A 16,077-nucleotide genomic window follows, 5' to 3' on the forward strand; every position below is an offset into this window, starting at 1 on the left:
CAATCATGTATTCATTAGAAATATTTTGTTTTCCTTCAGTTTCATGAGCATTTCCTGTTAGTCACTTTACATTAATAGGGACAGGTTCTCTAGCTACAGAGTACTAGTAAAGATGAGTCAATTAGCAGAAGTGCATTCATGGGATGTTAAGGTTAAACTGGGGATCTTAGAGGTAGTTTTTTCCAACTTATTGTTTGGGTGAAGAAACTGAGCTAGAGAAAGAAAAAACCTTTTTCTCCAAACCAGAGGACAAGGATAGGTCTTTTGTTTGCCAAATCTGTTCTTTATCTCGTTGACGTTCTGCACATATAGCCCACCATCCCAACCTCAGGAAACTTAGTTTTCACTGTTTTAGAGGATTTGTATCAGAACACCTCAGATCTATGTCATCTTCCATGTAGCTTTTCATTCATACAGCATATACTTTTGAGTGCACAGTATGTAACGATCATGGTTTTAAATACTAGAAAACAGCCTTACTTCACAGAGGACTCTCATTCTTTAAAGACATTGGCAAATGGGGAAATGGGGAGGAGAAAATCATGGTGCTGAGTATGATCATGCTGAACTTCTGAGTTTAATGAGATTTCTTTGTCCTTGATATTTTAGAAAATTATGCTTATAGACTTTTCAAACCAATAAAGTAAGAGTGATTTTAAAATATCTTACTTCTATAGACCATTTTATTCTCTCATTTGCTCCTCCAAAAACATCCCTATGAGGTTATTATTGCCTTCCCTGTGCAGATGAGAACATTGAAGTTCATCCACCTTGTATTGTTACTTCCAACTATTTACCTTTACTTCCCAGAAAATCCACCTGCCCCACAGTTTCTTCATTGCATTTTTTACTTCTGCATTTCTCAGTGTATAAATCATGGGGTTTAACATAGGGGTGATGATGGTATAAAACAAAGCCACCATCTTGTCCTCTGAAAAGGTAGTTTCAGGACGCATATACATGAATGTACAGGGACCAAAAAAGATGATGACCACAGCAATGTGGGAGCCACAGGTGGAAAGAGCTTTGTGCCTGCCTTCTGCTGACTGCTTTCTCAGGTACACCAGGATAAAGATGTAGGAGATTATCAAGATAACAAAGCTCACCAGAGTGATGATACCACTGTTGGCTATCACAACGACACCAATGACGTATGTGTCTGCGCAGGCAAGTTTCAGCAGAGGGTGAATATCACAGAAGTAGTGATCGATCTCATTGGGCCCACAGAAGGGTAGTTGGACTACTAGAGCCACTTGGATAATGGAGTGCAAGAACCCACCTAACCAGGTCCCCAGCAACATTTTATTGCATCTCTCTCCGTCCATGATGGTCATATAGTGTAGGGGTTTACAGATAGCCACATAACGATCATAGGCCATTACAGTAAGGATGAAGATCTCAGTGCAACCCAAGAAGTGTGCCGCAAAGAGCTGCAACATGCACCCATCATAGGAGATCGTTTTGGTCTTGGCCAATAAGTCAACAATCATCTTAGGAGCTATGACTGAAGAGTAACAAACGTCCACAAAAGACAGGTAGTTGAGAAAGAAATACATTGGGGACTTGAAAAGTTTGCCCACATAAACTGTGAGCATGATGAGCAGGTTTCCCAGAAGGATGACAGAGTAGAAGAAAGAGAACACGATGAAACACACTTTCTCAACCTTGAGGTTCTGAGAAAGACCCCAGAAAACAAATTCAGTTACATTGTTTATCTTCTCCATGGAGTTACTCTAGAAGGCCAAATTCCCAAGAGATCATTAACTAATGTGAAAGAAAAATATAACAAAGACCACCAACATTTATGTATAACTCAAAATAAATGAAATGAATCAGCAGAATAGTTAAAAATGGAGAAAAAAATAAAAGGTGCTTCCAGCAGGTTGACTTGTATAACAAAAAAATTGAAATCCATGTTCTGATCATCTTACTTCAGAATGATAGTCTAGTCATTTACATCTGATGAGGAAACAGAGTCTAGAGAAATAAACTCCTCTAAGCACACACCTAACCCTGAGTTCACCTCCCTCATCTTTCATTAAGGTTCTTTCCTTTGTTTCTAACAATTTACTTCTTTGTAATCCTTCAAAGGCACTCAACCTAAATTTGAGATACCTTTTGAGTTTGAGGATATGGTAATGTTTATATTTTGAAAAAATGATCTTATTCTCATAAAATTTTAAAATGATAATTTCTGTTTAGTTATTACAAAATACTGTCTATATTCCCTGTGTTATACAATATCAATTCGAGCCTATCTTACACCTAACCTACTGTTTTGTACTTCCCACTCCCTGAGATCTGAAGTGCCCCTCCCCACTGCTCCCCACTGGCAACCACTAATTTGTTCTCTAGATCTGTGTGTCTGCTTTTTTGTTATATTTTCTGGTTTGTTTATTTTTCATATTTCACATATAAGTGATACCATATTTGTTTTTCTCTAACTTATAAAATTTAGCATCTTACTTTGTATACAGAAGTCAAAACATACTCCCGACATTTTCCCTTCTGAATACTGCCATGAGGGCTCAATTAGTTGGGACTTGATAAGCCGGCAGAAGCTTCTCCTTTGAAAATTCTGATCTTTGCATGCATGAATTTTTGATCCCCTATTTAATATAAAGCTTTTATGGTCAAGAAGTAGTGTGGAGTAGAAGAAGGTAAATCAAAATTATACAAATCTGGATTCTGAGATATGGTTGCTGTATCTCTAAATAAATCCTTTAGCTTCCTGGGCTTCTGTTATTCCATTTGCAAAATAAGAAAGTTTATATAATATTAACTGCTATTTCTACTATGGAATCAAATCAATTCTTTCAGTTTGGAAAACCATCAGACTCTGAAAAGGAGGCAGAAACAAAGGAAGTGAATGCAATAAAAAAAAAAAAAAAAAACTTCTGAAGATACACCAGGAGCTGTTGGATTTGCAATGAAAGAAAGGGAAATTTCATCTTCAAACTGTGTTTCAGGATTCCCCAGGAATTATTTTGCCTTGGTATTTTAAACATTCCACAGTAGACTCTTTGTTTTTTTTTTTTTTTTTTTTTAGGACGGCACCCATGGCATACAGAGGTTCCCAGGCTAGGGGTTGAATCAGAGCTGTGGCTGCCAGCCTACACCACAACCACACTGGATCTGAGCTTCATCTGTGACCTAGACCACAGCTCATGGCAACACCAGATCCTTAACCCACTGAGTGAGACTAGGGATCAAACCCGCAACCTCATGATTCCTAGTTGAATTTGTTTCCACTGTGCCATGACGGGAACTCCCACATTCGTCTCTTAATGTAAAGAAATAAATAAGTTGGGGGGGAGAAACAACTCTGCTCTTAATCTCACCACTCTTTCATATTTATTAAGTTATGCCTCTCCACTTAGTGAAAGTTTAAACACTCTAGTAAGGTCACTGCAAACTATGTGTGGAAAGGGCTTTGGGACATAGTTTTGATTAAATGGGCTCAGAAGTGACTCTTCAAACCAAGCTACCAATGTTAACAATTCCTTTAGTTCTGGGCTGGGGTAGAATTGCATGCTGTCTTAGGTAAGCATCAGGAATTATGTCTTCCAAAGATCTGTCAAGTTCAAGTTCAGGGCTTACAGTCCCTATTGAACACTGGGCTCTCCTCTATCCCCTGCAGCAATGTTGGGCCTGGCTTTTCGAGCTTATGGGAAACTACAGGGCTGTGTTTCCTCAGATCTGTATGTTAGACTTATATTAGTCTATTTAATTATATTAGCGTCTTCTCTTATATAAGACAAAATAATGATAACAAGAATAAGGTAATAATAATAATTCAAAATCACACTCAAACACATTCCCTTGTTTTACATGTTTATGTTACCCTTTTGTTTTTCCTCCTGAATTGCAGAAAATATACTATTCCCCACTGAGAGAGCCTTTCCTTTTAAGAGAGCTCAAATCATAGCATTTTTTTTTTTTTTTGTCTTTTTGCTATTTCTTTGGGCCGCTCCCGTGGCATATGGAGGTTCCCAGGCTAGGGGTCCAATCGGAGCTGTAGCCACTGGCCCACACCAGAGCCACAGCAACTCGGGATCCGAGCCGCGTCTGCAACCTACACCACAGCTCACGGCAACGCCGGATCGTTAACCCACTGAGCAAGGGCAGGGACCAAACCCACAACCTCATGGTTCCTAGTCAGATTCCTTAACCACTGCGCTACGACGGGAACTCCCCATAGCAGTTTTTGACAACTGTGAATAATGTTCCTTGGTTCTTATCTAGAAACTGCATTTAAACACAAGCCTAACAATTGTGCCTCCATCGTCCATTCTCTAATGCCCATGAGAAATTCCTCTTTCCCCGTGAATCAATACCTTCCTCCCCTTTCTGAGCATTTCAACATGATAATGCCTCACTTTCCTTTGAAATTCTGGCATTTTCTTACTCATAATCAGGAATACACCCTCTCATAGGCTTGTATGGATGCACTTCATTATCTTATCATCATCCATAAAATTATAATTATACAGTATCTTGAAATTATATCACAAGCAATCAAATATAGATATTTGATTAAATCCTCTTTGTCCACAAAGTTTAATACTAATTTTAGAAGAAAAAATATCTCACCAGTATTGCCCTGGGCTTGAGTTTTGTTTTATTTTTCTCTCTCTTCTGATAATTTGGGTGTGCTTTTCCAAAATAAAGTTAAGAGTGATGCCTTAAGAATTGTGAATAATTAATTTCAAAGAATCTCTGACAAAAACCTCAAAGTTTGGTAGAAGTCATGTCTTTGTTGCTCCCAGTCTGTTTCTCACCAGCTGAAACCTGTCATTTCATAGTACTTTTGGCAACAAATGCTGTTTATCCTACTTCTTGTTGGGTCACTTTAAAGAGAATGATTTAAAAGGTTAATGACCCTGGGGAAAGCCTTCCCCCAAAGTCTCCCTCCATAATCAGAACCACTTTAGAGAATTGACAGAGATTTAATTTCCAGGTGACTTTTCAATTTGTTTAAAACAAAGAAAATACATGTATGGAGTTCCCATTGTAGTGCAGTGGAAACGATCCGACTAGGAACCACGTAGTAGTGGGTTCAATCCTTGGCCTCGCTCAGTGGGTTAAAGATATGGCATTGCCATAGCTGTGGTGTAGGTCACAGATGTGGCTTGAATCTAGCATTCCTGCGGCTGTGGTGTAGGCCAGCAGCTACAGCTCCGATGAAACCCCGAGCCTGGGAACCTCCATATGCCATGGGTTCAGCATTAAAAACACAAAAGACAAAAAAAATAAAAAAATTAAAAAAGTTTAAAAAAACCTGTAAACTGTTTTTAATTAGCTAATTCTAAAAACCTGTTAATAGTTGCATTTGGGACCATAACACTAATCCAGGGCTCTTTCGTAAACAGAGGTATGTATTGTTTTATGATTATTTTTCTTGTTCATTGACATGATATGTATATGTATTTGCATATATTTTGTATAATTTGCTTATTTAATGTAACATATATATTACAAAAATCTCTTTTTGCAGGTATTTCTGTATTGAATTTTAATCGTCCTGCTTTTTTAGAAGTTCCATTTGACTGGAACAGAATGGACTCCATAGCACTATTGGGGTTCACTGCGTTTCTTTTTAGTTGAGTCTCTGCTGATTTCTGGAGAAACTAGTGGGAAAATTTTCCCTTCCAGCCCATACCTGGAATGAATCATGGTGCAGCCTTTCATTTTTTTTTTTTTTTTCACCTTTTGATTGTATACCTTTAAGGCTGACTCTGGAATGCTAATATTCTTTCTTATTCCTTTCAAATTCATACCCTTTCCTTTCCCCTCATTAATGTTTTATTTTCTTTCTCCTCCCTGCCTTCACCTCCCCCCTCCCTTCTTTTTAATACAATGTCCAAAAAGAAACTGTTTCATACTTTGAGAGGGAATTTACAAGCTGCCCACCACAGATGCTTTCTTGATGTCATTGGACCTTCTAATAGAGAGTATGCTTTCCTTTTCCAAACAATCTAAATAACTAGGAAAAGGAAAGATCGATTTATCCACTTCCCTTCCCTACTGGTTAGAAGTTTATACGTGATATTATTACGGACTCTTTGAGTTGGGTTCAGTTCAAACGCAAAGGGAAGCTTTGTTCTTTTATTATTATTATTATTATTATCATTATTAGTATTATTTTCTTTTTAAGGCTGCACCTGTGGCATATGGATGTTCCCAGGCTACGGTGGAATTTGTGCTGTAGCTGCCAGCCCATGCCACAGCTACAGCAACTCAGGATCCAGACTTCCTTTACGACCTGCACCTCAGCTCAAGGCAACACTAGATCCTTAACCCACTTAGCAAGGCCAGGGATCTAAGGATATCCTCAAGGATACTTGTCGGGTACCAGCACTGAGTCACAACTGGAACTCTGGAAGCATTATACTTTGATCAAAGAATAGAGAAGCATGCAGTTCCTGTAGTCTCTCAGTGGTAGCAAACCTGAATAGTATCCATGAGGACGTGGATTCGATGCATCAGCGTGCTCAGTGGGTTAAGGATCCAGCATTGCTGTGAGCTTTGGTGTAGGTTGTAGATGCAGTTGAGATCTGGCGTTGCTGTGGCTGTGGTGTAGGCCGGCAGCTACAGCTCCGAATGGACTCCTAGCCTTGGAACCTCCATATGCCCTGGTGTGGCCCTAAAAAGACAAAAAACAAAACAAAACAAAACAAAAAAACAGAGAGGCATGCTGTGGTTTCCTAGTGCACAGGTTCGTCCTGACAGACAGGCAGTGGGCGGGGTTCTCAAGGAGGGTGAAGGCAGTGGATGGGGTTCTCCTCAGCAGGGAGGGGAGGGTGAGGAGTTCTCATCAGCATGGGGAGGGGAGGGGGCGGAGTTCGTGAGGCCAGGACCTATGAGCAGCTCAGGCTCCAGGGGTCAGGCTGGGCACAGCACTTCTCCCCAGGCCGCTCGCTATCTTGAATTGCAGTGTCATACCAAGTGCTTCAGCGCAAGGTCACTGGGCTGAGGTGTGATCAGGCCCTTTCGCAGGAGGAGCTCCAGTCCAAAGCGCCGGGTCTCTACACACCACACTCTGCAAGTGGGCAAGGAAAACTGGATTACACACGAAGGCAACGGAAAAGGTGATCCTGCATTTTATTAGCAGATTCTGTTTTTATTTATCAAAAGTTGTTAAAGGGCTTTGCTGGTGACAAATGCCTCTCTGCTTTCTGTCCTGCTGAGTTGGTTGGGGCAGGCAGCATCTAATTTAAATATCATGTGAGAGCTTTCGCGATTTCTTCTACCTGGAAGGCGGATTTGAGTGGTTTCACTTCAGGAATGTTAAGGTGTCCCTTCTCTTGGGCTTGGGCAATAGGTCTACCCTACAGGAGTTCAAATGCATTTAACTGTAACTTATCGCTTGGGGCTAACTGCCTGCAGAGCAGATTAATCAGAAGCAACTTGACCCAGTTTTCTAGAGTTTTTTAGGTAGCTTGGCTAAGGCCCCTTTCAAGGTCTGATTGGATCTACTTTCTCTGATGACTGAGGTCCATTTTATTTACGGGGAACTCATTATCCTTTTGTCACTTGAGACACAAATGCTGGATTATTATCCCTTTGTAGAGACTTTGGAGCCCAAACCTGGGGATTATTTCAGTAAAGCCTGAGCCACTTCAGCTGCCATTTCAGATCTAGCAGGAAGTCCTTCTACACACCCAGAAAATGTGTCCATAGTCCCAGAGATACCTGAAATTCCCCAGGACTCTCAGCAAGACAGTAAAATCTGCCAGTTTTCTCCAGCATATTTCCCTCTGACCTGAAGGGGCCTTATCTGGGGGCCTCTTAGGGATCTGATATGGGGTTGTTCATTGTGCAGATGGGGCACGTCTCCACTATCTGACTGATTGTACTTTCCATGCCAGGATTTACCATGACCTCAATTAACCATTACATAAGACTGGAGATCAGAATGTCATCTACATACTTGGAAGAGGGTTCCTACTCCAGATATGGCTCTTTTAGGTCTTTAGCTAATTTTCCTCAGAGATTGTGGGGGATCTGTAGCTAATTTTCCTCCTGAGTTTTGAACCCTGGGGCAGGACTGGTGAACAGTATTATTGTTTTTGTTGTGTTTAGATTCTGCCACTCAAAAGGCAAACATTCCTCATGATTGTGGGGCTAATGGGATACAAAAGAAGTCATCTTTTAAATTTAACACAGAATACAGATCCAAGTGTATGACAGAGTGGTTATCAGGGTGTAGGGATTAGAGACTCCTTAATGTATATTCTTAGTGGCTTCATTGACTGGCCTGAGGTCCTGTCCCATCCAGAATTCTCCATTGGGTTTCTTCATGAGCAGACTGAGGGTACTATAGGCTGATTGTGAAATGGTCTGATAAAGCACTGGTCAGTTAAGTTTTGTAACAGGTTCAATGTTCAAAAAAGACCTCCTGACAGAGTACATACTGTTTTCTATTGGGCAAGTTTTCCATTGATGAATTCTGGGAGTATCTCCTATAGTTCGTCCCACCTGTCCCTGTGCCCAGACCTTGAGATTTACTCCAGGGAGGTTGGTCCTCAGCCATTCACATTATCATCTTATGCCCTTTGTCTTTCTAAGGGGACACCAGTCTCCATCTTGTCTTTCATCAGGTGGGCAGTACACCCAGTTTTTTAAGATATCTCTTCCTAGCGGAGGTATAGGGCATTTGGAGACTTACAGGACGGAATTTATAGGCATATTTTCATCTGATTTACATTCTAATGGCTCTGTGAATACCTATTTTGAGGCCTTGCCTGCTACCCCCATAATTTTATAATTCTGGTGAGCAAGTTCGCCTGATCTGGTGTTCAGAATTGAGTAGGTGGCATGGACATGGACTAAGAATTTGAAAGGCCTTTACCTTATGAACCATGTCAGCCAGGGCTCCTCAGAGGTCAATTGGAGTGACAACTTAGTAGCCTTTGGCTCCACCATTATTCATCTGATTGGACCATCTGCCTTTGAGGGTAGTGGCTGGGATCTTCCATTTCTACCCCCTCAGGGGCTGTGAGGGCATTCCCTATTCCAGGGTCCTTCTTGTTTGCATATGGTGCACTGATGGTCCTAGTTTCCTTGGTTTGCAATCCCTCAGTAGAGGCTGGGTGTCACACACAGAGTTGAGAGTCTCCATGGGTGGTTAGTCCAGATTCCTGTGCCAACTGGTTGACTTTAAGGGCAACAGTCCGAGGTGGACTTGGAGAAGGGCTCCAAGCCAAGTGCTAGATGCTCTAATAGAGTTAATATAGCTTGTACTGAGGTTTCCATTGAGGATACTACTAAGTGGTATCATAGAAGTCCATGACCATATGCAACATGTGTTTGTTGTATGGGTCAGACCAGGTAATTAGATGATAAAATTATGGAGAACCAGAATCCTTCAAATCTTTTAGACTTGCTTTTATCCTTGAAATTCATTTTAAATATGATTTTATTTTGTCTGTGATGTAGGGGATCTTATAGTATAATATACATGAGTTTTTTTTTCAGATGCTGTGTGTACATATATTCAATTGATCTATTCAAAGAATAGGGAAATAATTGTAAGATACATTCATTGACTTGCCAAACCTACTCAGAGACAGTCTTGCATCAAAACTTAATTTATGATGTGGCCTTCAGAAGCCTTCACTCTAGCTGAAGATTATGATATTATTTTAGGGGACAGATTAGATATTGCATTCAGTCATTCTCAAGAAATTCATTTCCCTTTCCTCAACACATAGTTTCCCTCTGGAAAACTGATCTCTTGTAAACCTGTCCTCTCTCCAGGAAGCTCATGCACCTGCATGTAATTTGCTATAACCTATAAGCCTCTCCAAGCTCCATGGAAATGGCAACCTGTGGAGGGTGCCAAAATATTGAGCCTCAGGTTCCCTTTCAAAATCCAGAATATTTTTACCAGAATTAGGTTCTTCCCACCACATAAATCTAACAGTTTCAAGGCCGATTCCTCCAAAGTGCTTTCCTGGATCACAAAAGTTCATATTAATGAAGTCCTGCAAATACATTTGGGGTGTAGGCTATTTCCTTCCATATTCAGAGCTTTACTTGTGTTATGCTGAACTTTGAGTCTATATATTGGCCTGGCGATTACGAATGTTGTGGCATCTGATTTTAAGAAGGGAACATCTGAACATCTGTCTTTTGAGAATCCTGTTTCAGGTGAGGTACATTCTCCAAGGAACACTTATTTTATTTTTTGTTTGTTTATTTTTTTTATTTTATGTTTTTGCTTTTAATAAATAGTATTTTATTGAAGTATAGTTGATTTACCATGTTGTGTTAATTTCTGCTGTATGGCAAAGGAATTCAGTTATACATATATTTACATTGTTTTTCATAGTCTTTTCCATTATGGTTTATCACAGGATATTGAATACAGTTCCCTGTGCTCTACAGCAGGATCTCATTGTTTATCCATTCTATACATAACAGTTTGCATCTACCAACCCAAACTCCCCATCCATCCCACTTCCTCCCCCATCCCCTTGGCAACCACAAGTCTGTTGTCTACGTCTATGAGTCCGTTTCTGTTTCACAGATAAGTTCATTTGTCATATTTTATTTTATTTTACTTCATTCTTTTTTTTTTTTGTCTTTTTAGGGCCTCACCCACAGCATATGGAGTTTCCCAGGCTAGGGGTCTAATCAGAGCTGTAGCCACCGGCCTACACCAGAGCCACAGCACGTCTGCAACCTACACCACAGCTCATGGCAATGCCGGATCCACAATCCACTGAGCCAGGCCAGGGATCGAACCTGCAACCTCATGGTTCCTAGTGGGATTTGTTTCTGCTGAGCCACAGCAGGAACTCTCATAAATAACTCTTTCAAATTGAGATTAGTGATGCTAAGAATAGGGGTACCATTTTTCAGATGGACCTACTTTATAGGCTGTAACATAAATATCATGCTGCAAATAATTTACTGTTTGCTTCATATTGTTGTTGTCCCTGTCACATTATTTAAATTTATTTTTCATAAGCGTGTAGTTATCAATAATATCTACATCTTTTTCTCTAACTCCACACCCTACCCCAATAAACAAGAACCTTAATATGCATTCAGTTTCCTATTCTACCTTCTACTTCTATCCTTACATATTGACATTATGTGGGATTGAGCTGGATTATTAATTCCTTTTTTTTTTGCAGTATTCAACAGTATTTACTTAGCTTTGTTTTCTTTTTTCTTCCTTCTTGACTCATTTTTATTTTGCTATAGTCAAATATTTGCCAATTCATGTTTTCCAACTCAAATCATTCTTTCAAAAATAATTCACATATCCAGACACTGAGAAATCTTGCACTGTCTGGTAAAAACAATTTAGAGGTGCTAAACAAAGATGTTTCATTCCACTCTCAAAATTGAATGATAGGGAGGCTGTATATAAAATTCTAGTATCAGGATTTCCGTTGTGGTGCAGCAGGTTAAGGATCCAGCACCGTCACTGCAGCATCTCAGGTCACTGCTGTGGTGCTGGTTGGATCCCTGGACTGGGAACTTCTGCATGCCTCAAGTGCAGCCAAAAAAGAAAAAAAAGTAAAAAAAAAAATTAAATTCTAGGATCAAAATAATTATCCCTCAGAACTTCCAAGATATTGCCTTATAGCATCCATTGTTGCCAATTCTATTCTTATTTCTTTATGGGTAACCAGTTTATTTTTACTCTGACTGCTTTCAAGATTTTCTTTAAGTTATAAGATCTAAATTTTCATTCTAATATATCTAGGTAGCGGATTTCTAAAAGCTATAGTTATATCTTTTCTGTCATGTATTCTCCTCTAGAATATCTCTGGAGGTATCATACTGCAGCATATGCAAGTTCCTGGGCTAGGGGTCCAATTGAAGCTGCAGCTGACAATCTATGCCATAGCCATAGCAATGCTGGAACTGGAGCCGAAGCCAATGCTGGATCCCTAACCTACTGAACGAGGCCAGGGACTGAACCTGCATCCTTACAAAGACTATGTCGGCTTCTTAAACTGCTGAGCCACAACGGGAATTCCTATACTTAATTTTATTTTATTTATTTATTTATTTATTTATTTATATTATTTGAGGAGTGTGCACATATTCCATAATTATTTTTATTTACAACAATAATAAAAACTCCATTAATGAATAAAATCTTGTTAGAAACTAATTAAGAAAACTTGGTGGAATTCAAATTGGAAAGAGTTTGAATTGACAATTCTGAGTGCATAGTGGTAAGAAACTATCTATCATACAGTAATTAAAGAAAATTTTAAATCTTACCCTTCAGCTGTATCTTCATAGCTCTTTTATAATTGTAGGTAACTAGCTAGTTAACTAATTCCAAAGCAAATATATTCATCACTGTATACAATTTTCTTTTCATGTTCAATAATATCTAGTGATTGGTTAGCATGGTTTAGGAAGAATGCCTGTTCTCTTAATTTTTTTTTCAAAATAAAATACACCTATTTAAACACAACTACATTCACACAGATTATTATATCATGGATCTTAAGAAACATATTAAGTGACTCACTTTGGAGAAGTGGAATGGAAAATATGCTGAGACAAATAAGATATTTATTCTATACTTTATCCCATTTTGTATGGCTTTCATCTTTACTATTTAGTATTATCTATTACATTTCAATTTTACTTTAAAAATTAGCATTATATTAAAATTGTGTGTATTATGCAACTAAAATTTATAAAGAAGAAAGCCTTATATACCATTAAATATTTTATATAGCATAATAAAAAGAATAACTGGTAAGAATAACAAAAATAAAATACCCTCTGAAAATAACTAACATATAAAATGCCTAAGTTGGTTAAAAAACAGTGTAACTATATAAATATGTCCTCACAATTTGTTACATCTCATTGATTCTTCAATAAAGGCATTACACCATTCTAGGTCATGTGATAAACAAGACATTATAGACTTTACATAGTACCATGGAGAGAAATGGTTATTAATAATACAATTGTAGACCTATATTATTTAATTGTACAGTGGTATTATTTAATTATAATTATCATAAATTCTTTGATGGAAAGGAAATCAGAATCAGATCTAAGAAGACTTTGGAATTAAAAGAATGATGTCTGGAGTTCCTGTTGGGGCTCAGTGGTTAACGAATCCAACTAGGAACCATGAGGTTGCGGGTTCGGTCCCTGCCCTTGCTCAGTGGGTTAACGATCAGGCATTGCCATGAGCTGTGGTGTAGGTTGCAGACGTGGCTCGGATCCCGCGTTGCTGTGGCTCTGGCGTAGGCTGGTGGCTACAGCTCCGATTGGACCCGTAGCCTGGGAACCTCCATATGCCACAGGAGCGGCCCAAGAAATAGCAACAACAACAACAAAGACAAAAAAAAAAGACCAAAAAAAAAAAAAAAAGAATGATGTCAAATGACCCCCTTCATGGTGGATTATGCATTTATTTACTATGAGATATATTTCTTCTTCAGAGATTCCTTGTTTGTGTATCAATTGTAGATTTTTGGTTTGCAGTTATTCTGAAGTTTTGATATGAGTCTATATGTATATGAGATCATTTTAAGTTGTTGTTCTCTTAATTGCAAGTTCATCTCCAGTGTCCTGCATTTATACCCACCACTTCTCATGATTTCTGATTTTGATGGTATAATCGTGCATGGATGATTTTGTATCTTTACTGTATATATACCTTTACTGGGGAGCCTTGTCATTTGGGGAATTTTTAAATCCTGTTGCTGTCTTTTCTTTTCTGCCTAGAGAAGTTCCTTTAGTATTTGTTGTAAGGCTGGTTTAGTGTTGCTGAATTCTCTCAACTTTTGCTTATCTGTGAAGGTTTTGATTTCTCCTTCAAATCTGAATGAGATACTTGCTGGGTAAAGTAATCTTGGTTGGAGGTTTTTTCCTTTCATCACGTTAAGTATATCATGCCACTCCCTTCTGGCCTTCAGAGTCTCTGCTGAAAAATCTGCCGATAACCTTATTGGGGTTCCCTTGTAAGTTACTTGTTTCTTTTCCCTAGCTGCTTTCAAGATTTTCTCTTTGTCTTTAATTTTGGTCAGTTTGATTAATATGTGTCTTGGTGTATACCTCCTTGGGTTTATTTTATATGGTACTCATTGTGCTTGCTGGATTTGAGTGAATGGTTCCTTGCCCATTTTAGGGAAGTTTTCAGCTATTATCTCTTGGAATATTTTTTTCTGTCCCCTTCTCTCTCTCTTCTTCTGGCACCCCTATAATATGGATGTTGCTGCGTTTCACATTGTCCCAGACATCTCTGAGATTCTCTTCATTTGTTGTCAATCCTCTTTCTCTTTTCTGTTCTCCATCCATAATTTCCACTAATCTGTCCTCCACCTCACTTATTCATTCTTCTTCCTCCTGTATTCTGATGTTAGCTGCTTCTACTGAATTTTTTATTTCAGTTATTGTAGTTTGCATCTCTTCTTGTTTAAGTTTTCTATCTTGTATATCTTTGCTCAGTGTTTCCTGTACGTTATCCATCTTTGCCTCCAGTTTATTTCCAATGTTTTGCATCATCTTCAGCATCAACTGTCTAAAGTCTTTTTCCTGGAGGCTAAGAATCTCCTCATTACTTAGCTGATTTTCTGTGGTTTTTCCTTTCTCCCTCATCTGAGTTATAGTTCTCTGTCTTTTCATTTTTATAGGTTTTTGGTGTGGTGACCTTTTTGCAGATAAAAGAGTTGTAGCCTCTCTTTCTTCTGGTGTCTGCCCCCCTTGTGGCTGAAGTCAGTATGGGAGCTTGCTGTAGGCTTCCTGATGGGAGGGGCTGATTCCTGCCCAGTGGTAGGTGGAGCTGATTCTAATCCCTCTGGTGGGTGGAGCTTAGTCTCTGTATGGGATTAGAGGCAGCTGTGTGACTGAGGGGTCTTTAGGCAGCCTTTTTACTGAGGGGTGGTTCTGTGATCCCACCTGGGTTGTTGTTTGCCCTGGGGCTTCTCAGCACTGACTGCCAGGTGGGGCCAGATTTTCCCAAAATGGCCACCTCCAGAGAAAGGCATGGCTGCTGAATATTCCCTGCTGAATAGTCCCGAGAGTTTTGCCTTCAATGTCCCTCCCTCACAACAAGCCACATTCGTCCATTTTCCCAGAATGTCCTCCATGAACTGCAGTCAGGTTTGACCCAGATTCCCTTGGAGACTTTGTTTTGCCCTGGGATCCAGTGCAAGTGAAAGTCCGTGTGCACCTTTTAAGAATGGGGTTTCTGTTTCCCCCAGTCCTGTGGAGCTCCTGTACACAAGCCCCACTGGCCTTCAATGCCAGATGCTCTAGGGCTCATTTTCGCAGTGCCAGATCCCCACACGTGACTGTTTGATGTGTGGCTCAGTACTCTCACTCCTGTAGGTGAGTCTCTCTCTGTGAACCAGTTAGTTTCCAGTCTGTGGAGCTTCCCACCAAGGAGGTATGGGGTTGTTTATATCATGGAATCACCCCTCCTCCCTCTTGATGTAGCCTCCTCTATGTCCTCTGGAGTAGGGTATCTTTTTTAAGGTTTCTGGTCCATTTGGGTGGGGATTGCTCAGCTTTTAGTTGTGAATTTTGTTGTTTCTAGGAGAGAAGTTTTGTCCCAGTCCTTCTATTCTGCCATCTTAATCTGTTCAGGAAAACTTATTTTGGAGCAAGGGTAAAGGAAGGACTCTGCTAGTCCATAGCTTCAGAGAATATGAAGGTTTAGGGTCGCTGGAGTCCAGCTCCAGCAGCCAGGGTATCCATCCGGGGATGGATAGTGTTGACGAAGCACACGGAGACAGCCTCTTTGTCCATTCTTTCAGGGTGCTGGACTGCTCAAATTTTATTACCATAGGTAACAGTTTATATAGACAGCTTAATTGTAACTTACATCACAGTGCTTACATCATATTCTCAAAGGTTAAATTTTAGACTATATGGTACAGTAGACATACATTTTGTTCTAAGAATTTTAATTAAAACTAACGGATACAATGCATCATGTAAAATTATAATGGGTACAAAACATTATGTGGAAAAAGCATTATATGAAAATAAGGTAATTCGGTATAAAATGTCTTGTGGTTACTCTTAGCAAGCACCACCCATTATTGTTTTAAGCTAATCTTTATCAACTAG

At 39.4% G+C, this 16,077-nt stretch overlaps 1 protein-coding gene across 1 annotated transcript; it reads right to left on the minus strand.

Annotated features, from left to right (window-relative positions):
- Positions 1–779: 779 nt before the first annotated feature.
- On the minus strand, positions 780–1,739 carry LOC110258856 (olfactory receptor 4S2-like). The gene has a single exon (XM_021082098.2). The coding sequence runs from the start codon at positions 1,722–1,724 to the stop codon at positions 780–782; it is 945 nt and encodes a 314-aa protein (XP_020937757.2). The 5' UTR covers positions 1,725–1,739.
- Between the last annotated feature and the right edge of the window lie 14,338 nt (positions 1,740–16,077).

Source organism: Sus scrofa, chromosome 1 (genome assembly GCF_054392235.1).
Source record: "Sus scrofa isolate SSC_HxYL_T2T_F1_AM1 chromosome 1, Sscrofa_HxYL_maternal_Yorkshire_Landrace_v2.0, whole genome shotgun sequence".
Classification (NCBI taxonomy): domain Eukaryota; kingdom Metazoa; phylum Chordata; class Mammalia; order Artiodactyla; family Suidae; genus Sus; species Sus scrofa.

Coding starts and splice junctions, on each gene's coding strand:
- LOC110258856 (XM_021082098.2), bottom strand. CDS start 1,724: ATGGAGAAGATAAACAATGTAACTGAATTTGTTTTCTGGGGTCTTTCT.